General features: G+C 42.3%; 1 protein-coding gene across 5 annotated transcripts in view; it reads right to left on the reverse strand.

Annotated features, from left to right (window-relative positions):
* Positions 1 to 18,544, reverse strand: part of IGSF11 (immunoglobulin superfamily member 11) — a 235,217-nt gene extending 216,673 nt beyond the window's left edge. The window contains exon 1 of one of the 5 annotated variants that reach the window (XM_072993804.2): positions 17,733 to 18,220. In XM_072993804.2, coding sequence (XP_072849905.1) covers positions 17,733 to 17,802 — 70 coding nt within the window. In that variant the 5' untranslated portion in view covers positions 17,803 to 18,220. Of the gene's footprint in view, positions 1 to 17,732; positions 18,221 to 18,521 lie in introns of those variants that run through there. The other 4 variants (XM_072993805.2, XM_072993803.2, XM_078389968.1 and 1 more) reach the window with 4 other exon arrangements.
* Positions 18,545 to 25,082: the final 6,538 nt, after the last annotated feature.

Consider the following 25,082-nt stretch of genomic DNA (forward strand, 5'->3'; position numbering starts at 1 on the left):
TCCTCCAGCAACACAATTCAAAGGCATCAATTCTTCGGCAGTCAGCTTTCTTTATGGTCCAGCTCTCACTTCCATACAACACTACAGGAAAAACCATAGCTTTGACTATTCGGACTTTTGTTGGCAAGGTGATGTCTCTGCTTTTTAAGATGCTGTCAAGGTTTGTCATTGCTTTCCTCCCAAGAAGCAGGCGTCTTTTAATTTCGGGGCTGCTGTCTCCATCTGCAGTGATCATGGAGCCCAAGAAAGTAAAATCTGTCACTGCCTCCATATCTTCCCCTTCTATTTGCCAGGAGGTGATGGGACCAGTGGCCATGATCTTAGTTTTTTTGATGTTGAGTTTCAGACCGTTTTTTGCACTCTCCTCTTTCACCCTCATTACAAGGTTCTTTAGTTCCTCCTCACTTTCCGCCATCGGAGTGGTATCATCTGCATATCGGAAGTTGTTGATATTTCTTCCTGCAATCTTAATTCCATTTTGGGATTCCTCCAGTCGAGCCTTCCGCATGATGTATTCTGCATATAAGTTAAATAAGCAGGGTGACAATATACAGCCTTGTCGTACTCCTTTCCCAATTTTGAACCAATCAGTTGTTCCATATCCAGTTCTAACTGTTGCTTCCTGTCCCACATATAGGTTTCTCAGGAGATGGATGAGGTGGTCAGGCACGCCCGTTTCTTTTAGGACTTGCCATAGTTTGCTGTGGTCCACACAGTCAAAAGCTTTTGCATAGTCAATGAAGCAGAAGTAGATGTTTTTCTGGAACTCTCTGGCTTTCTCCATAATCCAGCGCATGTTGGCAATTTGGTCTCGAGTTCCTCTGCCCCTTCGGAATCCTGCTTGTACTTCTGGGAGTTCTCGGTCCACATACTGCTGAAGCCTACCTTGTATGATTTTGAGCATAACCTTGCTGGCGTGTGAGATGAGTGCAATTGTCCGGTAGTTGGAGCATTCTTTGGCACTGCCCTTCTTTGGTATTGGGATGTAGACTGATCTTTTCCAGTCCTCTGGCCACTGTTGAGTTTTCCAAACTTGTTGGCATATTGAATGTAGCACCTTAACAGCATCATCCTTTAAGATTTTAAATAGTTCAACTGGAATGCCATCACCTCCACTGGCCTTGTTGTTAGCCAGGCTTTCTAAGGCCCACTTGACCTCACTCTCCGGGATGTCTGGCTCTAGGTCAGCAACTATATTGTCTGGGTTGTCCGGGATATCCAAAACTTTCTGATATAATTCCTCTGTGCATAGGAGGGGTAAGATCTCAATAATTCCAGAGTGCAGGACACATAATAATGGACTCAAGTTATAGGGCGCTGGATTTTGGCTGAATATCTGGAGAAACTTCCTAAGTGTTCCAACAGTACGACAAACAGAACCAATTACTAGTGTCTACAACTTTGGATGCATTCAGGAGGTTAGACAGCCATCTGTCAATATACTTTAGCTTGCATTCCTGCAGTGAGGAGTGGGCTGGACCCGATGGCCTTATAGGCCCTTTCCAATCACATTATTCTATTCTTTTCCAAATAAATATCTGGCAATAAATTTAGATGGGCCACTTAAAAATCTCAACAGTGAAAAAAGTGCAAAACTATAAATCCTAAAGTAATTTAGCCTGAAATAATCACTTTTCATTCAGTGGGTAGATTTCAGTATTAAATGGTTTAAAGATAATGAAGCCAGTTACAAGAAACTTGAAAATTAAACATCAATTATATGATTATCAATATTTGACATCCACTAAATTGAAGGAATAAAAGATGAAAATAGGAATTGAAAGTACAATGATCTTTCCAGCTTTTTCTTTATGAACAGGATTCTGGGAAAATGTTACACTCTGGATCCTCTTTCAGTTAATAAAACAATGCCATAAGGTTTAAGTTGTCAAGGGGAAATGAGACACAGCAAGCTAATGGCTGGAAACTACACCTTGATCAAGATTTACTCAAAACTTGACCAAAAGGCACCACTGCTCCAAAACACTGTTATGAACATTGTTCTTGGTGTACAAAAGTGCAATGAAACTCCAGCAAATGTTTTTGCTGTCTTACAGATTCTTCAAAGTCTTGAGCAAAAGAGCAGGATATTGATTCTTGTAAAATTCTGAGCAATGAAACAAGGGAGAATTTGATGTTACTGAGAAATAATGGGCACTTTCTTAACATACCCAATACTAAATGGGAGAATTGAAATAGTATCAAAGGTTGTAGTATACTTTTAAAGGTTGCTGGGACTTAGCTTATTAAAACCTATTCAGTTAAATCATAAAACACTTGAAATGGTAGTTGAAGGTATGGTTTAAAATCAATTCAAAAATAAATTATATAAAGAAGCCAGCATTAAAACTTGGCTGCTCATCACATCTGTTATGCAGAAATACAGCTTGTTCTCTTTTACTGTTCAACATCCAATCTTCGATTGAAATGAGTTATCATATCTTGTAGACGTAAGGAGACTAGATTTCTGAATACTGTATATGATAACTATTTTTTACTCAAGACAGGGAAGCAACCAAGACATGAGCTTCAATGAAGTAATAATCCAATGATCTGGAATTGGCGTCACCAAAGTTTCTTGGTCACTTCATCTTTCTGCTTTCAGACTCACACCAGATTATAGCAGAAGCAGCACAGAGACAAAGCATTCTGTGCAGAAAAAGATTCCACTACTATTTCTTTATTTAATTTAAAATATTTCCCCCTGCCTTTTATATTTAAAAAGCTCAAAGAATGGCATAAAAAATCAGAAAAAGTTCCCACTAGTACAGTACAGAAAATCTGGGAAGGCACTGTAGGGCTACCATCTTTCCAACTGACATTAAACACACCACCATTGTACCATCAAGCCTGCCGCAAGGCTATTTGGATGGCTTCTCAGGGTAGGTCAAATCTAATTATAAATTACTAGTTACTTGCTGGTTGAGATTAATTCTTTTCTCAAGTAATTTTTATACAGTATAACTATTAGAGACAGGGTATTTGTATATGAATACCCCCACACAGGTGGAGATAACAAGGGCCCAGCCCTCTGGGGATGGACGGTCCACTCACCGATGTGCTAATGCCACGGGGTCTGTGCTCCCGTCCTATCACTCCAGAGATCATGATAACCGAGCCACTCCTGGCAGGAGGCGGAACAAAGAGCGGGTCGGAGATCACTCTGGCTGCCTTGCACTGGTTGCCCATCCGTTTCCGCATCGACTTCAAAGTGTTAATGATTACATATAAAGCCCTAAACGGTTTGGGACCTCAATATTTGGCAGATCGCCTCCTCCCACCCAGATCTACCCGAATCACCCGACACAGTCAGCAGGGACGGCTGAGGGGCCTGATGCCGAGAGAGGCCCAGAAGGAAAAAACAAGAAACCAGGCCTTCTCGGCGGTGGCCCCTCGGCTGTGGAACACTCTCCCTACTGAAATTCGGCTGGCATCCTCGCTGGGTGTTTTCAAAAACCAGTTGAAAACTTGGTTATTTAAACAGGCCTTCCCTCCAGTCAATTAAGTGTTTTCTTTTTTCTTCCTTTTTTGAGTCTTGCCATCTTGGAAATGTATTGTTTAAAATTTAAAATTTATTGTAATAATGGTATTTTATATATGTTATCTTGTTGTGTTTTAACCTATGTAAGCCGCCCCGAGTAGACGTTGTCTAGGGGGGGCCGGGGTAAAAATCAAATAAATAAATAAATAAATAAATAAATAAATAAATAAATAAATAAATAAATAAATAAATAAATAAATAAATAAAAAGAATATCCTGAAAAATCATACTAGGGCTTATTTCCAGGTTAGGTCTTATTTTGGGGAAAACAGGGTATTCTAAACCAATCAAAGGATCTCATACAACATTTAGTAACCCCAAAATTTTCATTTTTCAGAACCACGACTTCTAACTACTAGTTTATCTGTTTCAAACATTTGTTTACTGCCTTTATACCTAGCAGAGCTCCTGGACCTGTTCAAATTTATTAGTAAAAACAGATCTAAAACAAGTGACAACAGATTTAAAACACTTTCAAGAAGAACCAAACATTCTCTAAAAGCCATTAGTAGGTGGGGGGCTTCTAAAGACCAAAAGCCTTTTGGGACAAGACATTATACAAGCAGTTCTCAACCTTGCAGACATCCTTGGACTGCAACTCCTAGAACCCTTTGCCAGCACAGCTAGTGGTGGAGGCTTCTGGGAACTGCAGTCCAAGAATGTCTGGGGACCCAAGGATGGGAACCGCTGTACTATATCCCTTCATCAGATACTCAGTATCACTGGAGTTGGTCTAATTTCCTTTCAGAGAGAGTTTCACAATTGGATTGCTCCTACAAATAATGCCCCGTCTTTGTTTAATTACCAGCCTAGCCTTTTGGGGTAGTGAAGGACACAAGAGGGCCTCTATTGAGGATCTGAAAGTTCTGCCAGGTACAGGTAGGAGGGATAGTTTTTCAAGTAACCTGGCCCCAAGCTATTTAGGGGCTTTATAGATCAAAAACTGTGCCTTAAACCTAACTCCAAAGCAAACTGGAAACCAGTACAGTTGGTTCCAGACCAGGGTTATCTGGTCTCTAAACTCTATATCAGACAAGCTGGCCACCGCATTTTGGACTAGCTATATAGCACTTCCAAACATTTTTCAAAGGCAGTCATAGACACTGCACTTTACAGTAGTCTAATCAGGAACTGATTAGGGCTTGGAACACCATAGCCATATTTGTTTTCCCTTGGAAGAGGTATAGCTGGTACTTCAGTAGAAGCTAGAACTTTTCCTGGCTGTAGCAGCTACCTGGTTATCCAGCACTAATGCTCCTCGAAATACAACTGCAACCAGAATCTGGACTGGCCTTTTTGCAGGCCAACTGGCTCTGCTATGGCGAGCAGGGATGGCAGCTCTGGAGAAGGAGCGCCATCCTCACCTGGACCCAGCACCTGAGCTTCTCCTTCCTCAGCCTAGCTTCCTATTTCCCCCTCACCCCACTATCTCAGACACAATTAGTAGCAATAGCCAAGACAAGACTGATGGAAGAGAAAAAAAAGACACAAGAAAAGGAAGCGGTCATCTCTGAGAGAGCAGAGACAAAACTAAAAGCCAAATATCTGAACTTAAGACTTCAGAAGCCTAGTGGCTCCGACTTCTTGAGGAAGAGATTTCGGAACGGGCAGAACTATGTTGACTCTGGTGACTACAATGAGCCAAAATTCAATAGCAAACAGCTGCTAACTGCTTGAGAAAAACCTGGTGACAGGTGATCATATCCCTACAGAGAAAATCCTCCCTTGTCACCAGCAAGTAGGCAGGGTAATCTGGACTCCTGAACTATTTCCTTTTTTCTTCCTTTTCTCTCTCCCACTCCCCACCACCAATGTTTTCTTTTGTTTTCAGATTCTGGTTCTGTTTTTGTTTTCCTGTTGTATTTGTCACACAATTGACCTTTCCTGTACCATAGGTTGGGGGACACAGAAATTTCCCAGCCACTGATAGTGATAGGAGGTTTTAAAAAATGAACAAATTGACTCATTCGCACTTTGGATCGGAGTTCTCTTGAAGCTGATATGGTATTTGTATTAGGATCCTCCCATGTCAAATCTGCTTTTCTCTAGCTTGCAGTTTCCTCTTTTCTAGAAAGAGAAGGAAAAATTCCAAAATCTTCTCTGCCTGTTTCTTTCAAACTTATGAAAAGGCCGGCGGGGGGGGGGAGTATCAGAGTGTGAGCAGCACCCAAAGGAGTCCAGAATCATAATCACATTATTAAGAATTATGATAATGTTTGCCATTTATATCTTATGGGGTGCAAAGTTAGTTTGATATTTCCCCCCTTATCTGTGGTGGTGTGCATGTTTGTATGTGCATTAGTACAGAGGAGATAAAAAGTTTTAAAGGTTAGCCCATGAATTCATGGCAGATTTGAGAAACAAATTAAAAATTTCTCAAACCATGCTCTCCCCTCTCCCATTTTTCATCAAAAGAGCCTTACTGGTTTAATCTGTGTCTGCAGCCCCATAATGTCTAATACCAAACCACAGGATTTTGATACCACGATTATCCTGTGAAGCCCACTTGTTCAAAAATGACTCTGACAGCACTTTTGATCGTTAAAATTCAATTCTTAATTGTTTTCTACCAACTGCACATTTATTTATAAGTATATAGCAGATGCACTCAGTAATCAGAAATGAAATGAATTGGCTTGGAGAAGTAATAAGACGATACCAATAGTTGTGTACTAGAATCCTTTGAGGAAACAAACAGGGTGTAGCAGTTGAACATTATCCATTGTCAAGTACTGGAAAGAGGCGAAAGTATCAAAAGCAAATTCTGTTTATCAAACGTTTTGGATACTTGATTTGAAGATTCAGTTTGCCTGTGACCAAGTGGTATCCAGCTAGCTGTACTCTGATGCTTCTGTCAGTTTTGTTCAGCTTTCAGGGTCCCATTTCTTTACTTCCTAGAAAACTTATTCAGACATAGCTCAGAAATGTGAAATATCATAATCAGTTCTTTTCATCCCCTATGCTGTTGTCTTGGTTTACAAATGAACAAAATTTTGTTTATTAACTAGTGCGGGTTGTCAAGTCCTTAAGAGTGAGTTGTGCTAGCTGTCACACGGCTTGAATATATTTCTCTTCCACATGGCACTTTCTATGGTTTTCAAGTAGGATTTTAGGTGTTACCAATTCTTGAGGATCAGGGAGACTTATGGTGAGGTTAAAAGGAGCACTTTTTCCTGAGAGCCTTTCCAATGTTTGGAATGTTTAGCATAGCAGTGATTTCATAAGAGCTGCTCAAAGAATGCACAACATATGAATATAGTGGTGCAAGAAACATTTTAAAGGGTATCTGATCCTAACATGCAGGTATTCCTCAGAATATCTAAAGCCTATTTGTTAGGTAGTGACAATGGGGGTTTTTAATGCCCACTCAGCCTCAGCCTCAAATCATCTTAATTCTGAACTAAAACCAGATCTAGAATATGCCTTGCCACACATGAGGGAGAGATATTAACTGAAGAAGAGTGTAGCTACAATGTGGGTCATAAAGGAGCCCTCAGTATGAATGGGGGGACCAAACACCAGCTCTGAGATCATCTCTACCAGTTCAGACTGGGAAACATCTGGGCAGTAGGATGGATGGTATACTTAGAGGATTCCAACCCTCTTTTATTACCATGTAACTAGATATGTACAATTATAGGATGGGAGAGCTCAGCCAACAGAAGCACTCAAGATAGACAACTGCAACTTCATCTCCCTGAGAAAGAAGACTATGCTCAACTTACTGTAAATATGTTACTGCTCTACCTGCAGTATACCAGAACAGAAATGTGTGTTTGAATACTATATATTCAGCATACAGGAAAATTAATGAGCAACAGGGTGTGTGCCTGATGTTTTCTCCATCAAGCTCAGGGCATGTTATAAATTTACAATTTAATTTCACTACGTACTTCTTATATTATGTATATAAATCATTATAACCCTTCCAGATGTCCAGATAAATGCCCTCATTTATAGTACTACTAACATTATTGTATTTATCTTTTTTTTTTGCTTTTTCTTTGTCAGTTTAATTTAATTTTGTCTTTCATGTTAGATCTTCAAAAATAAAAACAAACACTCTAAAAAGTAAAGCTTAGGGCATGTTAATTTTATTTTATTGATCTAAAAAACAACTGCATCATAAAATAAAACGGTGATAATTATACCAAGGAATACTGTCTACTACGGTTGCCAGATGTCTTTTTTTTTTTTAATGATATTTCCAATTTTAAACAATAATCCTTCCATCTATCAGCTTCAACTGCCCAGGTATTCTTTCAAGTACATCTCAGTGCTACACGACAGTAAAGTTTGCTGTAACAAGACAGGAGTGGGGAATCAGCAGTTCTCCAAATAATTTGGTACTGTACTCCAACTCCCATCAGTCTCACCCAGCATGACCAATGGCCAGAGATGATGGAAGCTGTACTACAATAACATCTGGAGATTCATTGGGGCCCATTCTCTGAAGGAATTTAGAGAGTACTTTTATCAAATCCACAAAGACACCAAACTTCCATGCTGCTTGAAGCAGAGGTATTTTAAAAAAAAAAAAATACAATTCTCTAAATCCACACCCCCAAGTCACCCTGGCTAGTGGTTGCAATCCACAAAGTGCTAAAAGTCACTTTCCCCACCTCTGTTTCCAAGGGGAACAAAGGGTCTTGCAAACTCTTCCTCTCCTAACCAACATGTTGGATTTGCAGATTAGTCCAGATTAGTCATGGCAGGGAGAAGTGTCAATAGATATAATGTCAGTTCCTATAAAGGAAAAATACAGCGATCCCACTTTGGCTCCCTTTATGGAAATGTTGACCTAACAAAGCAAAGGATCCAGGCAACATGAAGGCAGATTAAATCAAATGTGCATGGCAATGACAATTTGGAGAAATTTAACACAGAGCAGCCAGGCTGTGAATGTCTTCATACTGTTGAAATACCAGCATGTGTATTTGAAATAGGAATCATTCTTTGCCATGCACAATCTCTTAGGCCAAACATACATACCCAAAACTGTACTGGATCAGAAAACCACCCTTAGTTCTCAGGGAATCTTACAGAGGTTGAGTAGAATAAGAGAGCTCTAGCTAAGGTATTTACACCAAAGGTCCCACTACATAAGAAACATAATCTTCATGTCTTAAAACAACTGCTCTTTGGATCAATTCATGGACAACCAAATGAGATTTCATGGGCGCCCGATCTGAGAAAAGTATAGTAGCTTTCAAGGGCAAGTAAAACAGAATCAACAAGGGTTAGTCATAATGCTACATTAATAGGTATACCCAACAAGGACAGTACTATTGTTAGTTTTACATATATTGTTTTATGATGAGGTAAAGGTTCCCCTTGGCATTTAGTCAGTCATGTCTGACTCTAGGGGGCAGTGCTCATCCCCGTTTCCAAGCCATAGAGCCAGCGTTTGTCCGAAGACAGTGGATATGACACTGAGCACGGGCACTCAACTTCTTTGGTTGACCATGGCGAGGCCTGTTCTGAGTGGAACCTGTCCTGTTAAACCACTGTATGGTCTTGGCCACCGTGCTGTGGCTCAGTTTTAGGATTCTGGCAATTTTCTTATAGCCCAGGCCATCTTTATGTAGAGCAACAATTCAATTTTTTCAGATCCTCAGATAGTTCATTACCATGAGGTGCCATGTGGAACTTCCAGTGACCAGTCTGAGAGAGTGAGAGCAATAACACCTGCTCCCCCTTCACACCTGAGACTTCTGACACTAACGAATCTCATGACACCACGGAGGGAAAACAGCTACTTGGGCCCAATTTGGACATTGTCACTTAGGGGTGTACTCACTTTTGTTGCCAGCGGTTTAGACATTAATGGCTGTGTTGTTGCGTTATTTTGAGGGGAAAGCACATTTACACTGTTATATTTATTTATTTATTGGATTTTTACCCTGCCCCTCTAGAATATGCCTACTTATACAAGCTGTATACTCACTGCTTTACATTGTAGTCAAGTGTCATTTCCTCAGTGTTGTCACATGAAAAGATATACTAAAATATTTATGAAATGTGAGGGGGTGTATTCACTTCTGTGATATACTGTATGTATTCACAATATGAGTGAAAACCTATCATATAACAATCATATCCTGGGATATTGGGCTGACTGTATTCCAATATTATTGCACACTTATATACTGCAGGATGTTATGCACCTTCCTTTCTCTGCATCCTCTGAGTACTCTTAGTCTGGAATGGATACTGGATCAGACACATTGTTAATGGAATACAGTACTTCTCATACCAACAGAGAACTATATTCTACCTGTAAAGGCTTCAACTATTTATAAACAGATCAGGCAGGGAGAAAAAAAAATAAAGTTCCATCTATAATCAAAACATATCAGAGTGAAATCTCAAACTCTCGTTATTACCTTGGAAAAATTATTGTCTAGCTATCAATCCCTCCTTTATGCAGTCTCAAGAGAACAACCTATTTATCAGTTGCTGAGCTCATATGATATATAGAGAAATCATATTAGAAGATTATCAAAATAGATTCTCCTTCAATTTGCTGAGCGGCTGCAATAGTCTTATTTATTTAAAAAATGACACACATTTCTGCCAGGGCTGAATGTAGTTAAATGTAATATTAACAAAACTCAGCAGCGGTACAGAAACCTGAAAGAAGAGGTATGCCTGACATACCTTGGACAACAGCTACAGCTCAATAGTACATCTCACGCTTCACCTCCCAAGGTTTCCAGGTTCAGTCTCTGAACTGAAGATTTCTGCTTGAAACCATGGAGATCTGCTACTGCTGACAGTACAGCTCAGAGTGGAGAATCTGTGGTCCTCTAGATCCGAGGTCCCCAACCCCCGGTCCATGGCCTTGGCAGGACCAGGCTGTGGAGACAGATCTCCCACCCCCCTGCACATCCCCTCCACGCACGCATATACACATGCCCCCCACATGCATGCAGTTGCCCCACTGACCCATGCATGCACGCACGGGTCACCCACCCACCCATGCACGCATAGGTGCTCCAAGGCCCAACCATGGGTGCCCCGCCCACACAGGGGCAGGTGCCCCACCTACCTACACACACACACACACACACACGTGCGGGTGCCCCGCCCACAGGTGCACGGACCCCACCCACCACCCCAAAAACAGTCTGCAGTTTGAAAAGGTTGGGGACCACTGCTGACGTTCTTAGACTACAATTTCCATCGTTCTTGTCCACTGGCCATGGTAGCTGAGACGCATGGGAACCGGATTCCAACAATGCCTGGAGAATCATACCATTTCTATCCCACATATAGCTAATACTAAGCTAGACTAAAAAAATTGTTTGATTTCATGTAAGATGGCTAGCTACATTCATTTCCTTCCCTGATTTTAAAACAAAACAGACATCCATCTTCATTTCTTCACAAAGCAATAAATAGGAATCAGTTGTTCTGACCCACCACCTGAAATCTGCTGCAAAATGACACAGCCTGTAATTCCTACACAGACATCAGGTGGCACCGGAGCCAAAATGAAACAATTGACATTCATGGATTCCTTAGTCATATAAGGCTTTAGAATTTTAGAATGTGTTGATTTGATTGGGCCCAGAAGTACTGGCATCTATAAACTCTCTCCCAGTGAGAATGTGCAGCAGCGTTCTTCATTAGTTGAAGCTTCTGTCTTCAAAGTCCCAGACAAAGTAGATTGCAGTAATCAAGACTCACTATGAATCAATGTGAAAGTGATCCTGTTTGGAGGAGGAAAAGACTTCCTGATGAAAGGACACTGGTTATCCTTCAAGAGTAGCCTCAGTTTTTTTACCAGATGAAATATTGTGACAGTCAGCTCATCAATTACAGGCAGTCTGATCACATCCAGACTCCTGCCTCATCTGTTGCAAACTGAACCAAGAGATGCATATATATGCAGTTGCAAAGAAGCGTGAGTATGCATGTGTATAAGAAATCACCAAAAGGTCTCATTTTAATGGAATTCGATTAGACCAAATACAAGTACAGAAACAACAATAACAAAAAACCCTCTTACTTTGTATACAGCCTCCTCTCCTTTAATCTGCATGATTCAACTATGCTGCAATTTTAAGTGTATATAATCAGTTGAAAGCAGTAGCATCTCCACACTGGCCGCTGCCAAAAATACCCATGTTGAACCAGAATTTCCTGGACAAATACGTAACGCACAGGCATGCATTTTAAAATGTGCATGGAAACCCTGCACAAGCACCCCACCAGGATATGTATTGTTGCTGTTGTTATTTAATTGTTTAGTCGCGTCCGACTCATCGTGACCCCATGGACCAGAGCACGCCAGGCCCTCCTATCTTCCACTGCCTCCTGGAGTTGTGTCAAATTCATGCTGCTAGCTTCGATGACACTGTCCAACCATCTCATCCTCTGTTGTCCCCTTCTCCTCTTGCCGTCACACTTTCCCAACAAGGTCTTTTCCAAGGAGTCTTTAATATGGATTAAATGGTACCAAAAACTGTATTTCTAGATATCTACAGCATCCACTTGTTACATAAACACATCCTAAAATTAGAGAGACAAAGATAGAAAAGAAACACAGGGACATATAGTAACAAGCCATCCTCACTTATATGAGTTTATGTTCACAACTTCATTCCTGAACAGGAAGGACAGGCAACCCTGGAAGTTTTGGAGGCCAATTTTCCGCCACCAGGATCCACCAGCAGCTGCATAAGACCCAATGTCATCAATAATTATCCAAAATGAAAACCAAATTATGCCAGAAGTCCACTTCTGGTTCCATTTGTTTTTTGGTAGATCTCGAGTTTCTGGAAGGTGAGGAAGTACTTCAATCCATTCTACTGCAAAACAAATCACTTCTGGAATCTTACAGGAACATAAAATTTGCATTTTTCCCATGAGGGGAGGACTAAAAGCAGGGATCACATGTGGGCCCTGGCTCTCACTTTGCCCACTCCACCTCAGAAATACTGAACACAGCAGTGGGTGTGTTCACATGCATGAAAAGGAGGGAGGAAGAACAGGGGAAAAGAACTAGAATTGGTTAACTGTTTTAGTTTATTGTGTCTCAGATTTTCATGATCACAAGCGGACTCTTGTGCTTTCAGAATTCCAAGTATTGCAAATTGATGGGTCTGGTGGGATGAAGCCAAAAGGTATGAGCAATCACCACAACAAAACTGAGATGTTTACATAGAGAAACTATATTCAAAAGCAAGTACTAAACTGAGAGCATAATAGATTACGAGAAAACCATAACATTTGTTATAAAGCTAAGGGACAACCCACTTCATAGGAAAGACAAGCATGAAGTCCCTGATTCTGGATGCAGCAGAGTAGAAGTCTTAGCTGCCTCCAACAGAGATGTCTACTCTAAATGGTTCTTAACCTTAGGTTACTCAGGTGTTTTTGGACTGCAACTCCCAGAAGCCTTCACCACAAGCTGTGCTGGCTGGGGTTTCTGGGAGTTGCAGTTCAAAAACACCTGAGTAACCCAAGGTTAAGAACCACTGCTCTAAATCACAGCAAGGAAAATTCATTCCCTGACATACTGCTCTAACATACAAATCTAGACCTCAGCAAATGTTTCAAGCACTTTTCAATGTACAAAAATGTATGACCACATAAGCACCCTGAGGCAACAGTACCAACAGGAAGCACAAAGACCACAACTTACAGTACTGTACAGTACTGCTATTCTGATGCATAAGTGTGCCTTTCAAAACAAGGAAAGCTAGCTTATTGCTTTGAAGAGTTCTAAATACGTTGTGTGTGCAATTCCCCTTGAACGAAGCTATTTACAAGCACTCTTGAATACTACATTTTTTAAAAGTAGTATACTGTAGTAGAATCCTGACAAACAGATGAGTCACCAGAAAAGAGTAGCTAAATACCCCCCTAAGGGGTACCATGGGGAGTAATGCTTATTTTGCCGTAAGATGTAAAATGTTCTCTAGTGGTTAAGGCTAGGACCAAGTAGCCAATAATATGCCATCTATTCATTCCAATACAGATCTAGAATGTGTAGTGCCTCTACTTCCTGTTGTATAACAGGGAGGCACACTATGTTAGTTATCCTTCAGAAGATCCTGCTGAAAGCATCCTGGCTTGCAGTATTCTCTGCAGCTCAAGGGGTCAGGGTGCAATGCAATCACCTTCTGAACCAGATTTGGGGAGGGAAGCCAGGCCACAGGACATATTATGTTCGTCCATCATAAAGTTAATGATAAGTTTTTATTTTGGGGGAGAGAATTACAGTGCGGAGTAAAACAAAAAGAGCTGTCTGACCTCAATCATCAAGCAAAACCTACATGTCAAATTATTTTAAATTCAATGTTAACTTCATTCTATGGACAACTCAATACTTAACGCAGTGCCTCTTCCTGAGTACACCTGCCTGAGCACTGAGATCTACAGAGGTAATCCTGAAAAAGGTGCTTAGCCATGTCTTACTCTGAGGTCTACAGAGGAGACCCTACTCTGTGCCCTGCTAGCAGCAAGGAAATATTACATGGAGGCAAAGGAAAGGGCCTTCCCTGCTGTGGCACCCCAGTTATGGAGTGTCCTCCCCTTGGAGGGCCAATGGGTGCCCCACTGCTGCATCAGGTTTAAATCTGGCTGTTTACTATGTTTTCTTGCATCTGTTTGTTTTATTTATTGAATTGCACTAAATTGTCTGGATTGTTTTATCATTGTTTTATATTCAATATATAAGTATGACTAGCCATATAAAGTTTACATGATGAGTCTGATAGCTTTGCTGAAAAAGGACTATTAGAAATATAAGAGGAATGTAATACAAAAATCTTACGTGCAGTACATTACAATGTTATCTTAGGCAAGCATCTTTCAATTGCCGATAATAGCTTATATTAGTTGAATATCTGTACTCTTTCTGGTTTGTTCCAAAACAAGAGGCACCAGTAATTTTTCAGTATTTATTAACATGGGAAAGTGCATGCCTACGTCTGCTCCTCCCTCAGCACAGACATGCACACTTTTTAGGAAGGACCAAAGAGGATAACAAAGTGCCACTATGTAAACCTGGTTCATTTGCTAAATGCTAGGTGGGTAACCACTCTACAATACAAGTCTGGACTTCCAAATTATCACCGCTGAAATGGAGAACAAATCTAGGCACTACAGATGCATCAGCCGCCCAGATCTGGCATACAGATCCCGCTGTCATTCTGAATGCAATGGTTTATAATTAGAAAATCTTAGACCCAAAAAAACTTGAGAACATGTAATTATTTTTGCCACTGATGCAGGCATTGAGAGAGTAGCTTACACAGACAAAAGGAAGTATAAATCTGTTCTGCTGCACTGTGATGAATAACGGTTAAGAAGGCTTTGATAGAAGTGGAAACACTGCTTCCTTTTAAAACAGATGATCCAAATACCAAGGGGCAGGGCATGTCTCAAAGCAATGCCAAATCTCATCTCTGGGAGTCGGACCTGAACCACTTTGAAGCAACGGTATGTTAGGTGAGCCTTCCAATCTCAAAATGAAAACTACCATGGTTCCAACCGTGTTTTAATGGCATTTCCCTTTGCCATCATCCTTTGTTGTTTTGTAGATCCTAAACAGATTCATGGTAGTCAATAGCTGTTGGCAAGAATCTCTGGGTACTGTACTCCCCACTTCCTATGAGAAACAAGAACATCCTCCTCTAGTGCATACAGCAAGGATGGAAAACCTCTTTAATTTTGAAGGCCAGATTCAATTCCAGCTAAATTCCTGGAGGCTACATTCCAATGGTGGTGGAAGTAAAAGCAGTGAGATTAAATAGACCAGCATAGTTTACTTACTACAAAGCTCTTACTACCAATAATCAGGAAAGGCGATTCAACCTTACGAAATGGAAAAAAATCCACAAATACTGGGCAGCCACCATATGATGATATCATCGCGATGAGGCACGGCCCTCTGGGAAACCTCAGAGAACCAGGCTTGGGACTCCAGGAGGGCTGAATGTGGCCCTTGGCTTTATGTTGCTCAACCTCTGTTGCACAGGAAATAGCACAATTGTATTCCTTGCCCACCTGCCCAGCAGCAGGTTTTGGAAGAGAAAGCCACTGGTATTTTCTGCAATAATGCTTATATTTTGTGTGTAAAGGCTCTTGCCAAAAATGCAACCTTTTTGCTAAAACAGAATGGTAAAGAAATGCACAAGACTCATAATCTCATTCAAAGGTAGAAAACTTGTGAAATTTTTAGTTCTTACTGGCAAGAATTAAAAAAGAAAAAGTTTACACTCTGACCAAATCACATAATGAAAGGAGACAGAGAGACTGAGAAGCAGAAAGAGGTCAGAATCTTTTCTCTCTTGAGTAAATCTTCCATTTGCTAAAACTCTGGGTGTGACATTTAAAAGTTAGCAAGAAGAGGGGGAAAATAGTATGTCATAGATCTTAAGAACACGGTGACTGTAACTTAACATTTTCAAGTGAACAAACCAACAGCAACAATGATATACTACACTTCTGTAAAACTACCAAATTTAAAGCTGATCTGTTTGCAAAACTGCTCAATTTGCAACTTCCCCAAACTTTTTATTTTAAAAAGGGCATTGCAATGAACTCTACAACTTGCTCAAAGATAACTTCCTAGCTATTATAAATGGAGCCATCCTTACCCACAATTAAGACCAATCAGCTCCAGATATTTGCTTCCACATAAGTATACCTATAGCTCCACTCTTTCAGGCACATTCACTGCATGGAAACCATGTTTTCTAAACAAAGTGAAATTCACCTGCACTTCCTGTGCAAATATTAAAAAACAAATCTGATTCCAACAGTACCCAATCAATTCTTTTGTGTAATAAACGACCAAAGATACTGGATTTGTTTTTCTCATTGCAGGGACATGGGAGCTGCTGCGCATATCAAACCGAATACATCTTAATTCCACAAACATGCTAATGTTGGAACCTGCGATTACTGGGGGTTTAACAAGGATTATGCAGAAATAGTTACTCCACTGTATGAAAACCATTTCTGACTATGTATGCCAAGAAGATTTTGCCATAGTAAAATATAAACAATTAGCATAAAAGCCATACATAAAGCTAAGGTGAAGATTAGATTAAATCTGGCTTCAAATATAAGTATTGTAGGCCAAAATCTTATTTGAGAATAACCCCCAGTGAACTCTAAGGTACATTGTTCTCCAAAGCCAACAGGACTGTGCTGCTAAACAGATCTTTATAAAACACATTTTAGTGCTTCTGTACTGATGAAAGCTTTTCTACATCAAACTTTTCTGCACACTTGCAGAGGAAGAAAACAGCGTGCAAGAGAATACCTGAAAGTTAAAGGAACTTCAACCCATTAAAGTGATCCAACGAAAATGAATTATAGTATTAAGAAGGCAACAAAAAATGAAAATATACAGTATACTGTAGTGAAAGTACAGGATAAATTAGTAAAGGATATTTGGGGGTGGAATCCTTTCCTTTTTTAAGACAGCACTTCTGCATGATGCATGCAGTTGGGAAAGTGGCCCATGGTCATAGCAAAGTAGTATTTTTTAGAACTAAAAACAGTTTTCATATTGCATAATTTTAAGAGTACATCATTGTGCACATAAATGATTTGCCTAAGGTGTCTCTGAAAACAAAACAGAAAACACAGAATGTCCACACCAAAGCAATTAAACAAGGAGAATAAAGCATTCCCAGTTGCCTATAATAAAATCTCGATTAGAATTGCTGCTCCTCAAAGATCACATAATCAGAAAGGACCTTTTTTTTTGCCTCCCAAACCAAAGGCACAGGCAGAAGCACACATGCACACACACATACACGCTGTATAGATTCTTCGTCGTTCTACGATTTCTCTCTGCAGAGTGTGGAGAGGAGGGAGGTCTGGTGATTTTGCAAAAGAATCGGGGCGCTCAGGGCGGCACAGGAAAAGGGGAAGGAAAGCTCTTGGACTTCACAGCTACTTGCTCGGGCGAGCACAAGGCATCTCTTCCAGGAGGCACCCCACCCCCTGAGCTAGGGCTCCGACTGCTGCCTTACCGACCCGAGCGCGCCACCTTAGCGCGCTCCCGGGTGCCAAAGTTGGGAGTTCGAATTCCGCGCAGGGAGGAAAGGCTGCTCACGCCTGGCCAAGGGTTAATGCTGCTGCTGTTCCGTCGCCCCGACAGTCGCGCCCCCCCCCCCCCAGTGCCCACCCCGCCTCCCTCGCCACAGGCTCCATTCCTTACCTCGCAGAGACAGCAACGCAGCTAAAGGGGCCACCCAAAGCCCCCAGCTCGATGAGCCCTTGCAAGTCATGCCGGGCACCGGGAGGAGCTGCGCGGGCACCTCTGGCGGCGGCGGCGGCGGCGCTTCCGCGGCAGCCGGCCTCTGGCCGCCAAAGTCCAACGCCCCCCACCACCACCCGCCGCCGCTTTCTCCTCGAGGGGCGCCGCCAGGTGCTCGCTCCGCAGCCCGGCCAAGCGGAGCTCCGAGCCGGGGCGGCTCCCGCTGCAGCAGCGAGCCGCTCCGGCTCCTCCCGCTGCAGCAGCAGCTGCCGTCCCGGGACCGCCCGCTTGCACCGCCCGCTCCCCGCGAGGCTGTGTCGCTCCGGAGCCCCGGCGGCAGCCCGGGGACCGCAGCCAGGCGCCGAGCCGGCCCGAGAGCGCAGCCTGGCGGCTCGACCGAGCTGCTGCGGCAGGGATTGGCGGCGGCGGCGGCAGTAGCCCTGCCTTCGGCCACACGGCACGGGCACACGCGCTCGCCGCCGCCGCCGCCGCCAGCCTGGCTCGTGTTGCCCCGCGAGCAGGGCGAAGAGGAGGGGGAGGGGGAGGAAGAGAGAGGGCTGGACTGGTAGACGGGGGGGGGAGGAGAGTGGAGAGAGAAGCCCAGGGCCAGTCTTTTCCCCCGCCTGCCTCCTCAAGCCAGGCGGGCCACTTGACGGCAATTAGCCCCGCGCTTGCTTGAGGGGAAAAAAACTTCCGACGGTCTCCCGCGCTCCTGATGCCGCCCGCCTTCACACTCCTGAGGTGACTTACCAGCAAGCTCTGGGAAAGCGCCCCGGCGGAGTTGGACGAGCACGCGAGGGACAGGACGCGTTCTCGGACTCCCTGGTTCCCCTCGTGGGAACCTCGCTCTGACGCGTGACAGGAACGAACCGCTGAAGTGGGGGGCAAAGCTTGCCTTAAGTGAGCCCCCCTCCCTTCCCCGCAACAAAATAAAATAAAATGCAACTCGGTGAGGTCCTTTGCAAGGCAGAACTCCACTCTTGGCATCACGTGCCGCCTCCTGAGGAGTTCCACCTGCATTCTCCTCTGTGACATTGCACAACGATCCTGTTCGGGGCAGACCTCGGGGGGTGCAGCCGCTCCTGGGGTGGCCAAGCGCGTGCACGCACGCACACCGCAAATGAAGGTTTTACGATAACTGAGGGTCGTGGGTGCCCGCAAGGAGAGGAGGCGGGGGGGCGGGCTAAATTTAGTAATTTAAATGCTATACATGCAATAATAAGTGTGTTGCAGTGATAGGCACTACAGAAGAGTAATTTGGTGAATTAGATGTGCCATCGCTCACCGGAAACATGCTTTAGGAATGCAGGTGAAAGAGGAAGCACAAATCACTTGTGCTTCTCCTACGAAATGTCTTCACTATGGCCCAAACTTCCTTTTCTAAGCTTTGAAAAGTTATACTGTTGGAATAGAATTCTAATGATCTCCCAGCATGCATTAGTAGCCATTGACACTGATGATTCTGAGAGTTCTAATCCAAATAAATAAATGAATTGTTGCAGAGTTTAGAATTTCTGGTAAAATTCTTTTTTGCTGTGCAGTAAAAGTACAGAAATAATATATAATTATAAGTGTATAATTATAAGTTTCCCAGAGTCCACCCCTTTCTCATTAATTGGCACTTAAAGTCTCAGTATGTCACTCTGAGACATTTGTTGCTGTTGTTTAGTTGTTAAGTCGTGTCCAACTCTTTGTGAACCCATGGACTAGAGCACACCAGGCCCTCCTGTCTTCCACTGCCTCCTGGAGTTGGGTCAAATTTATGTTGGTAGCTTCGATGACACTGTACAACCATCTCATCCTCTGTCATCCCCTTCTCCTCTTGCCTTCACACTTTCCCAACGTCAAGGTCTATTCCAGGGAGAATTCGCTTCTCATGAAATGGGCAAAGTATTAAAGCCTCAGTTTCAGGATCTGTCCTTCCAGTGAGCAGAGGGTTGATTTCCTTCAGAATGGATAGGTTTGATCCCCTTGCAGTCCAGGGGTCTCTCAAGAGTCTCCTCCAGCACCACAATACAAAAGCATCAATTCTTCGGCAGTCAGCTTTCTTTATGGTCCACCTCTCACTTCCATACATCACTACTGTTGCTTCCTGTCTCATATATAGATTTCTCAGGAGATAGATAACATGGTCAGGCACTCCCATTTCTTTAAGAACTTGCCATAGTTTGTATTTGCGAAAGCTTTCCCGGCTGGGATCTAATGGTTGTTGTGGGGTTTTCAGGCTCTTGGCCATGTTGCTGGCCACAGAGACTGGCAAAACATTAGGAAGAACAACCTTCAGAACACGGCCAAAGAGCCCAAAAAACCCATAACAGCCATTGCCATAGTTTGTTGTGATTCACACAGTCAAAGTCTTTTGCATAGTCAATTAAGCAGAAGTACATGTTTTCTCGAACTCTCTGACTTTCTCCATAATCCAGCTCATGTTAGCAATTTGATCTCTAGTTCCTCTGCCCCTTCAAAATCCAGCTTGTACTTCTGGAAGTTCTCGGTCCACATACTGCCTACCTTGTAGGATTTTGAGCATAACCTTGCTAGCGTGTGAAATGAGTGCAATTGTACAGTAGTTGGAGCATTCTTTGGTACTGCCCTTCTTTGGGACAGGGATGTAGACTGATCTTTTCCAATCCTCTGTCCACTGCTGAGTTTTCCATACTTGCTGACATATTGAGTGTAGCACCTTAACAGCGTCATCTTTTAAGATTTTAAAAAGTTCAACTGGAATGTCATCACCTCCACTGGCTTTGTTGTTAGGCATGTTTTCTAAGGCCCACCTGAACCGCTTGACTTCACTCTCCATTTGTAGGAGAAAGAATAAAAAGCATTTATTTACTTACAGTTGCTTTTAATTATAGATTTTTGCATACTGCTTTCTCTACTGCACACATACAGTAGTTAACAACCAACTCAACAGATCAACTGGAAACAAATAACTGCCATCAGCAGAGGAAAGAGAGAAAAAGAAACACTGAGCACACAAGCGGGGCTCTCTTTGAATTCAAGGCTTGACAGAACTATTGGTTAGTGCTGGACAAACAGATAAGCACAGATAATCACCCAAGCCCAGAAAAACAAGGGTTCTAGAACATCTTGCTACCTACAGTGGACTGGATGGCATCTCATCCCCCATTCCATTCACCAAAGCTAGCTGGACTAGCTAGTTGAATTTTAGCTCAATACTAGCAACAGCATAATTTCCCTCCAACACACCCAAGGGCACCATAATAGTGTAAGGGCTGCAGAATCACTGGTGTGCCATACACAGCTTTGTCCTTCAGTAAAGTGAAATGGCTGGTGGGAATAGCCGGAGGGCTGTCACTGCTCCCACACAGCTTATGACATCTGAGACAATCACCTCACTTTGCCTCTGGGCAAGGAATCTGAAGGTGAATTTACATCTAGAGACAATAGAGGACAGAATCCAGAAATGTACCTTTAAAGGGGTTGGTGGGGGGAGGGCTCTCACAGAGACTCATAGGCTTGGGAGCAGTCCTGAATGTATCACTTCATCTGGAATCTAATATTTCAGGTCTACTAAAGGGCAATTTTCTCCTACCTCTTGTATGAAAAAGTCACTATTCTTTTCGCTCTATGTGGAACTGCTTTGATGCCCTTCATTTGCCACCTCGAAACCTAACACATTTGTCAAGGTGCTCTTGGAGGCTTCATCTAGGATCCTGGGACCATACAAAATCATTGTTCCACCCTCCTCACTGGCTTCCTGTCTACAGGTATCTCTCAATAACAATGACAGTCCTCCTGGTGTTGGGCGACAAAGCTCTATGGCTGAGGCTGATCACACTGTAGAGACTGCCTCATTTCCTGTGCTTTTCCACAGACACCTAAAATGGATCCAAGCTGCCTTCTGTAAACTATCTGCTATGTTCCAACAGAAAGGTATGGAAAGATATTCTGATCAGATAATTACGTGACAGCTTTTAGGTCAGCGTTACAAATTGAATTTCAGCATCTTTGTTGAGAGAGGCCCAGCTTATGAATCTAGCATCTTCTTAGAGTGTACAGAATCACCAGCCAGACAGGATTAAAAGTGAGCATGGGTGATATTGTTGTAAAATGTTGGTGTCTTCCAGATGGATCAAAATTTCTATTCCTCTTTGGTCCTGGTTGGTCACAAAGGGACCCATGTATACCAGAATTTGCATTTGTACTGCACTTTCAAAAGATCTCCAATTTACAAGGAAAATATTCAAATTATTATCATCCTTCTAAAGATATGTAAGGGGGAAAACAAATTTCCTGTTAAAGCTTCTCTTGTGGTGTGTGTATGTGTGTGTGTCCTTAAAATAAAATATTTTTAAAATATGTGTTTAAATACAACAATTCCCACTCGATGTTCTCTTCTAGAATCTTGTTTCATGTTGGTATCTGAAAACTTCTGAAGAGGATGTTGTAGCATTCAGCCCTGCCCTCACCTGTCCATCATAGTTGAGCAGTGGAACAGCAGCCAATGAGGGGACGGAAGGTGGTGCTAAAGGGGGAGGAGCTGGGATATAAATAAAGGTGTATGGTGTATGAGAGGAGAAATTTTGGAGTGACTTGAGATTTGTGTGTGATTAGAGAGTCTTGGGACTGTGAGCCAAAAAGTCAGTGAGAGAAGAGTCTATGTGTGTCAGTGAGTGAGAGACCTTGATTAACAACTTGTGATTTACCCATTTTATTTTGTTATTCAAATAAACACGTTTTGGTTTTAAAACAACACTTGTCTTCTTAAATATTTGATACTATTGCTGGCAGCAACTGAGTAGGAAGAGTGAGCACTCCTGGAGGCCTGAGACAATAGAGGCTTCAGCGCGCTCACTACAGATGTACTCGTCTCAAAAAGATGGAAAGCAACTTAATAGTCTACTCTGTTGCAGAACTTTGAATTTTTGCTAAAATTCCTTTCTGCTGTGTAGTAGAAATACAGAGACCCACAAAGGAGAATAACTACAAGTTCCAGATAGTCCAGTCCTTTTTCATTAAGTGGCACTTAAGGTGTGAATAACTCAGTCTGAGAAATTTGTAGGAGAAAGAATAAAATATGTGTATATACTTACAGTTGCTTGAAATTACAGACATGTGTATGCTGCTTTTTTTTTTACTGAATATAACAACAACAACAACAATGGGCAGTCAAGTCAATTCTGGCATAATGACCTTTTTCAAGGTTTTCCAGGCAGAGAATACTCAGAAGTGGCTCACTATTTCCTTCTTCTGCAGGCATCCTGAGACTGTAGAGCTTACCTAAAGCCACACAAGCTGGCTCTACTTGCAGGTGGCATAGGGGAGAAGCAAACTCCCAACTTCTGGCTCTGCAGCCAGATCCCTAAACCACTCAGCTATTGCACACATACTTAGCAACTAACTGAAAAAAAATCAACAGCAAACAAACAACTGAAACCAAATAAGGAAAGAGAAGCAGAGATACATGGTTCTCTTTGAATTTAAAGGCTGGAAGGAACTATTGCTTAGTGCTGGCTAAACAGTCTATCTCCTCAGCACAGAAAAGTCCCTCCCAGTCAAACAAACCACAGACAGCATGTGAAGTTGCAAGCAAAACTTCAACAAACACCAGCTCCCAGTTCAAACCAAAATTTAAAAATAATAAATACTAAACCATGCAACAGAACAGACTTTTTAAAAAGGAGGAAGTCATAGATTTAGTTTCTCCTTGAACTGAGAAAGTCATGTGTTGTACGGATAGCAGAAAAAATATGGATAACATCAGTAATGAACCAGATATAAAATAGGGAACAAATGCTCCATCTGGAAAAACCATTTATTTGTCTTTTTCATTTAGTGCTAACAAAATTGTGGAAGTCCTGAGTCAGTATGTGGGTTGAAAGAGACCTACGCTAGGCAATACAAAAGTGCTGCTTATCAGTATTAAGAATATCCTAAGTATACCTTGAGAGGGTCACCAGTAAAGTACCCTGTTTCCCCAAAACTAAGACCTAACCTGTAAATAAGCCCTAGTATGGTTTTTCAGGATGTTCGTAATATAAGCCCCACCCCCAAAAAATAAGTCCCAGTTAAGTGAAACTCCACCCTCCACCATTGTGCAACATGCAGCAACCAGAAGATGACATGACTGTAAAATAAAACATTCCCTGCAAATAAGCCCTAATGCATTTTTGGAGCAAAAATTAATATAAGACCCTGTCTTATTTTTGGGAAAACATGGTATTAAGATATAGTACTAAAACAAATAAATAAAGATTAAGAAATAATAAAAATTTATAAAGCACAGAAAGCTATAACGTTTCAGTCAGGTAACAAGAAAATAAAAATACAGATTTTTATACGTGATAATTCAGGATAAATGAAATGGAAGAAGAACTGCAAAAAGCAGAAGAATTTATTGGCCAAAAAACCTGGGCAAGTTGTTTGGGTGCAACACCATGTAACTGTTTAAGGTGACCACATGCAGAGTCACAGTGACATCCAACTTCCGAGAGGCGGAGAATGAGAAGAACGTGATCACTGAACAAGAGTCCTGTTCAGTCAATACTCGCTGTTAAAACTGCTGGATAGGTCAGGGGTTTGGTTGGGAGTTCGATTCCCCACTGTACCTTATTGACAGAGATTGAATTTGATGATCTATAGTGTCCCTTCCAGCTCTGCAGTTCTAAGATGATGATGATGATGATGATGATGATGATGATGATGATGATGATGATGATGATATTAGGATTATTCTTTAGCCCTGCTCCCCACAAGGTCAAGCAGTTTCTCCTGCACTTTCATATGATTAAGATGAACTTCAGTATTGGGCAATAGAAGGTGATGCTGGAGGATTCCTGTTCGAGACCCTGGCTGCTGACCAGTGGGGTCCCTCAGAGTTCTGTTTTGTCTGCTATGTTATTTAACATCTACATGAAACCACTGGGAAAGATTGTCTGGAATGTTGGGGTTCAGTGCCACCAGTATGCAGATGATACCCAACTCTACCTCTTATGGCCAAACGATTCTGAGGAACCTGCTTTGGTTCTAGATCACTGTTTGGTATCAGTAATGGACTAAGGTAAAGGTAAAGGTTCCCCTTGACAATTTTTGTCCAGTTGTGTTCGACTCTAGGGGGCGGTGCTCATCCCTGTTTCCAAGCCATAGAGCCAGCGTTTTGTCCGAAGACAATCTTCCGTGGTCACATGGCCAGTGCGACTTAGACACGGAACGCTGTTACCTTCCCTATTGATCTACTTGCATTTGCATGCTTTCGAACCGCTAGGTTGGCGGGAGCTGGGACAAGCGACGGGCGCTCACTCCGTCGCATGGATTTGATCTTACGACTGCTTGGTCTTCTGACCC

This window comes from Pogona vitticeps, chromosome 3 (genome assembly GCF_051106095.1).
Source record: "Pogona vitticeps strain Pit_001003342236 chromosome 3, PviZW2.1, whole genome shotgun sequence".
In the NCBI taxonomy this organism is placed as follows: domain Eukaryota; kingdom Metazoa; phylum Chordata; class Lepidosauria; order Squamata; family Agamidae; genus Pogona; species Pogona vitticeps.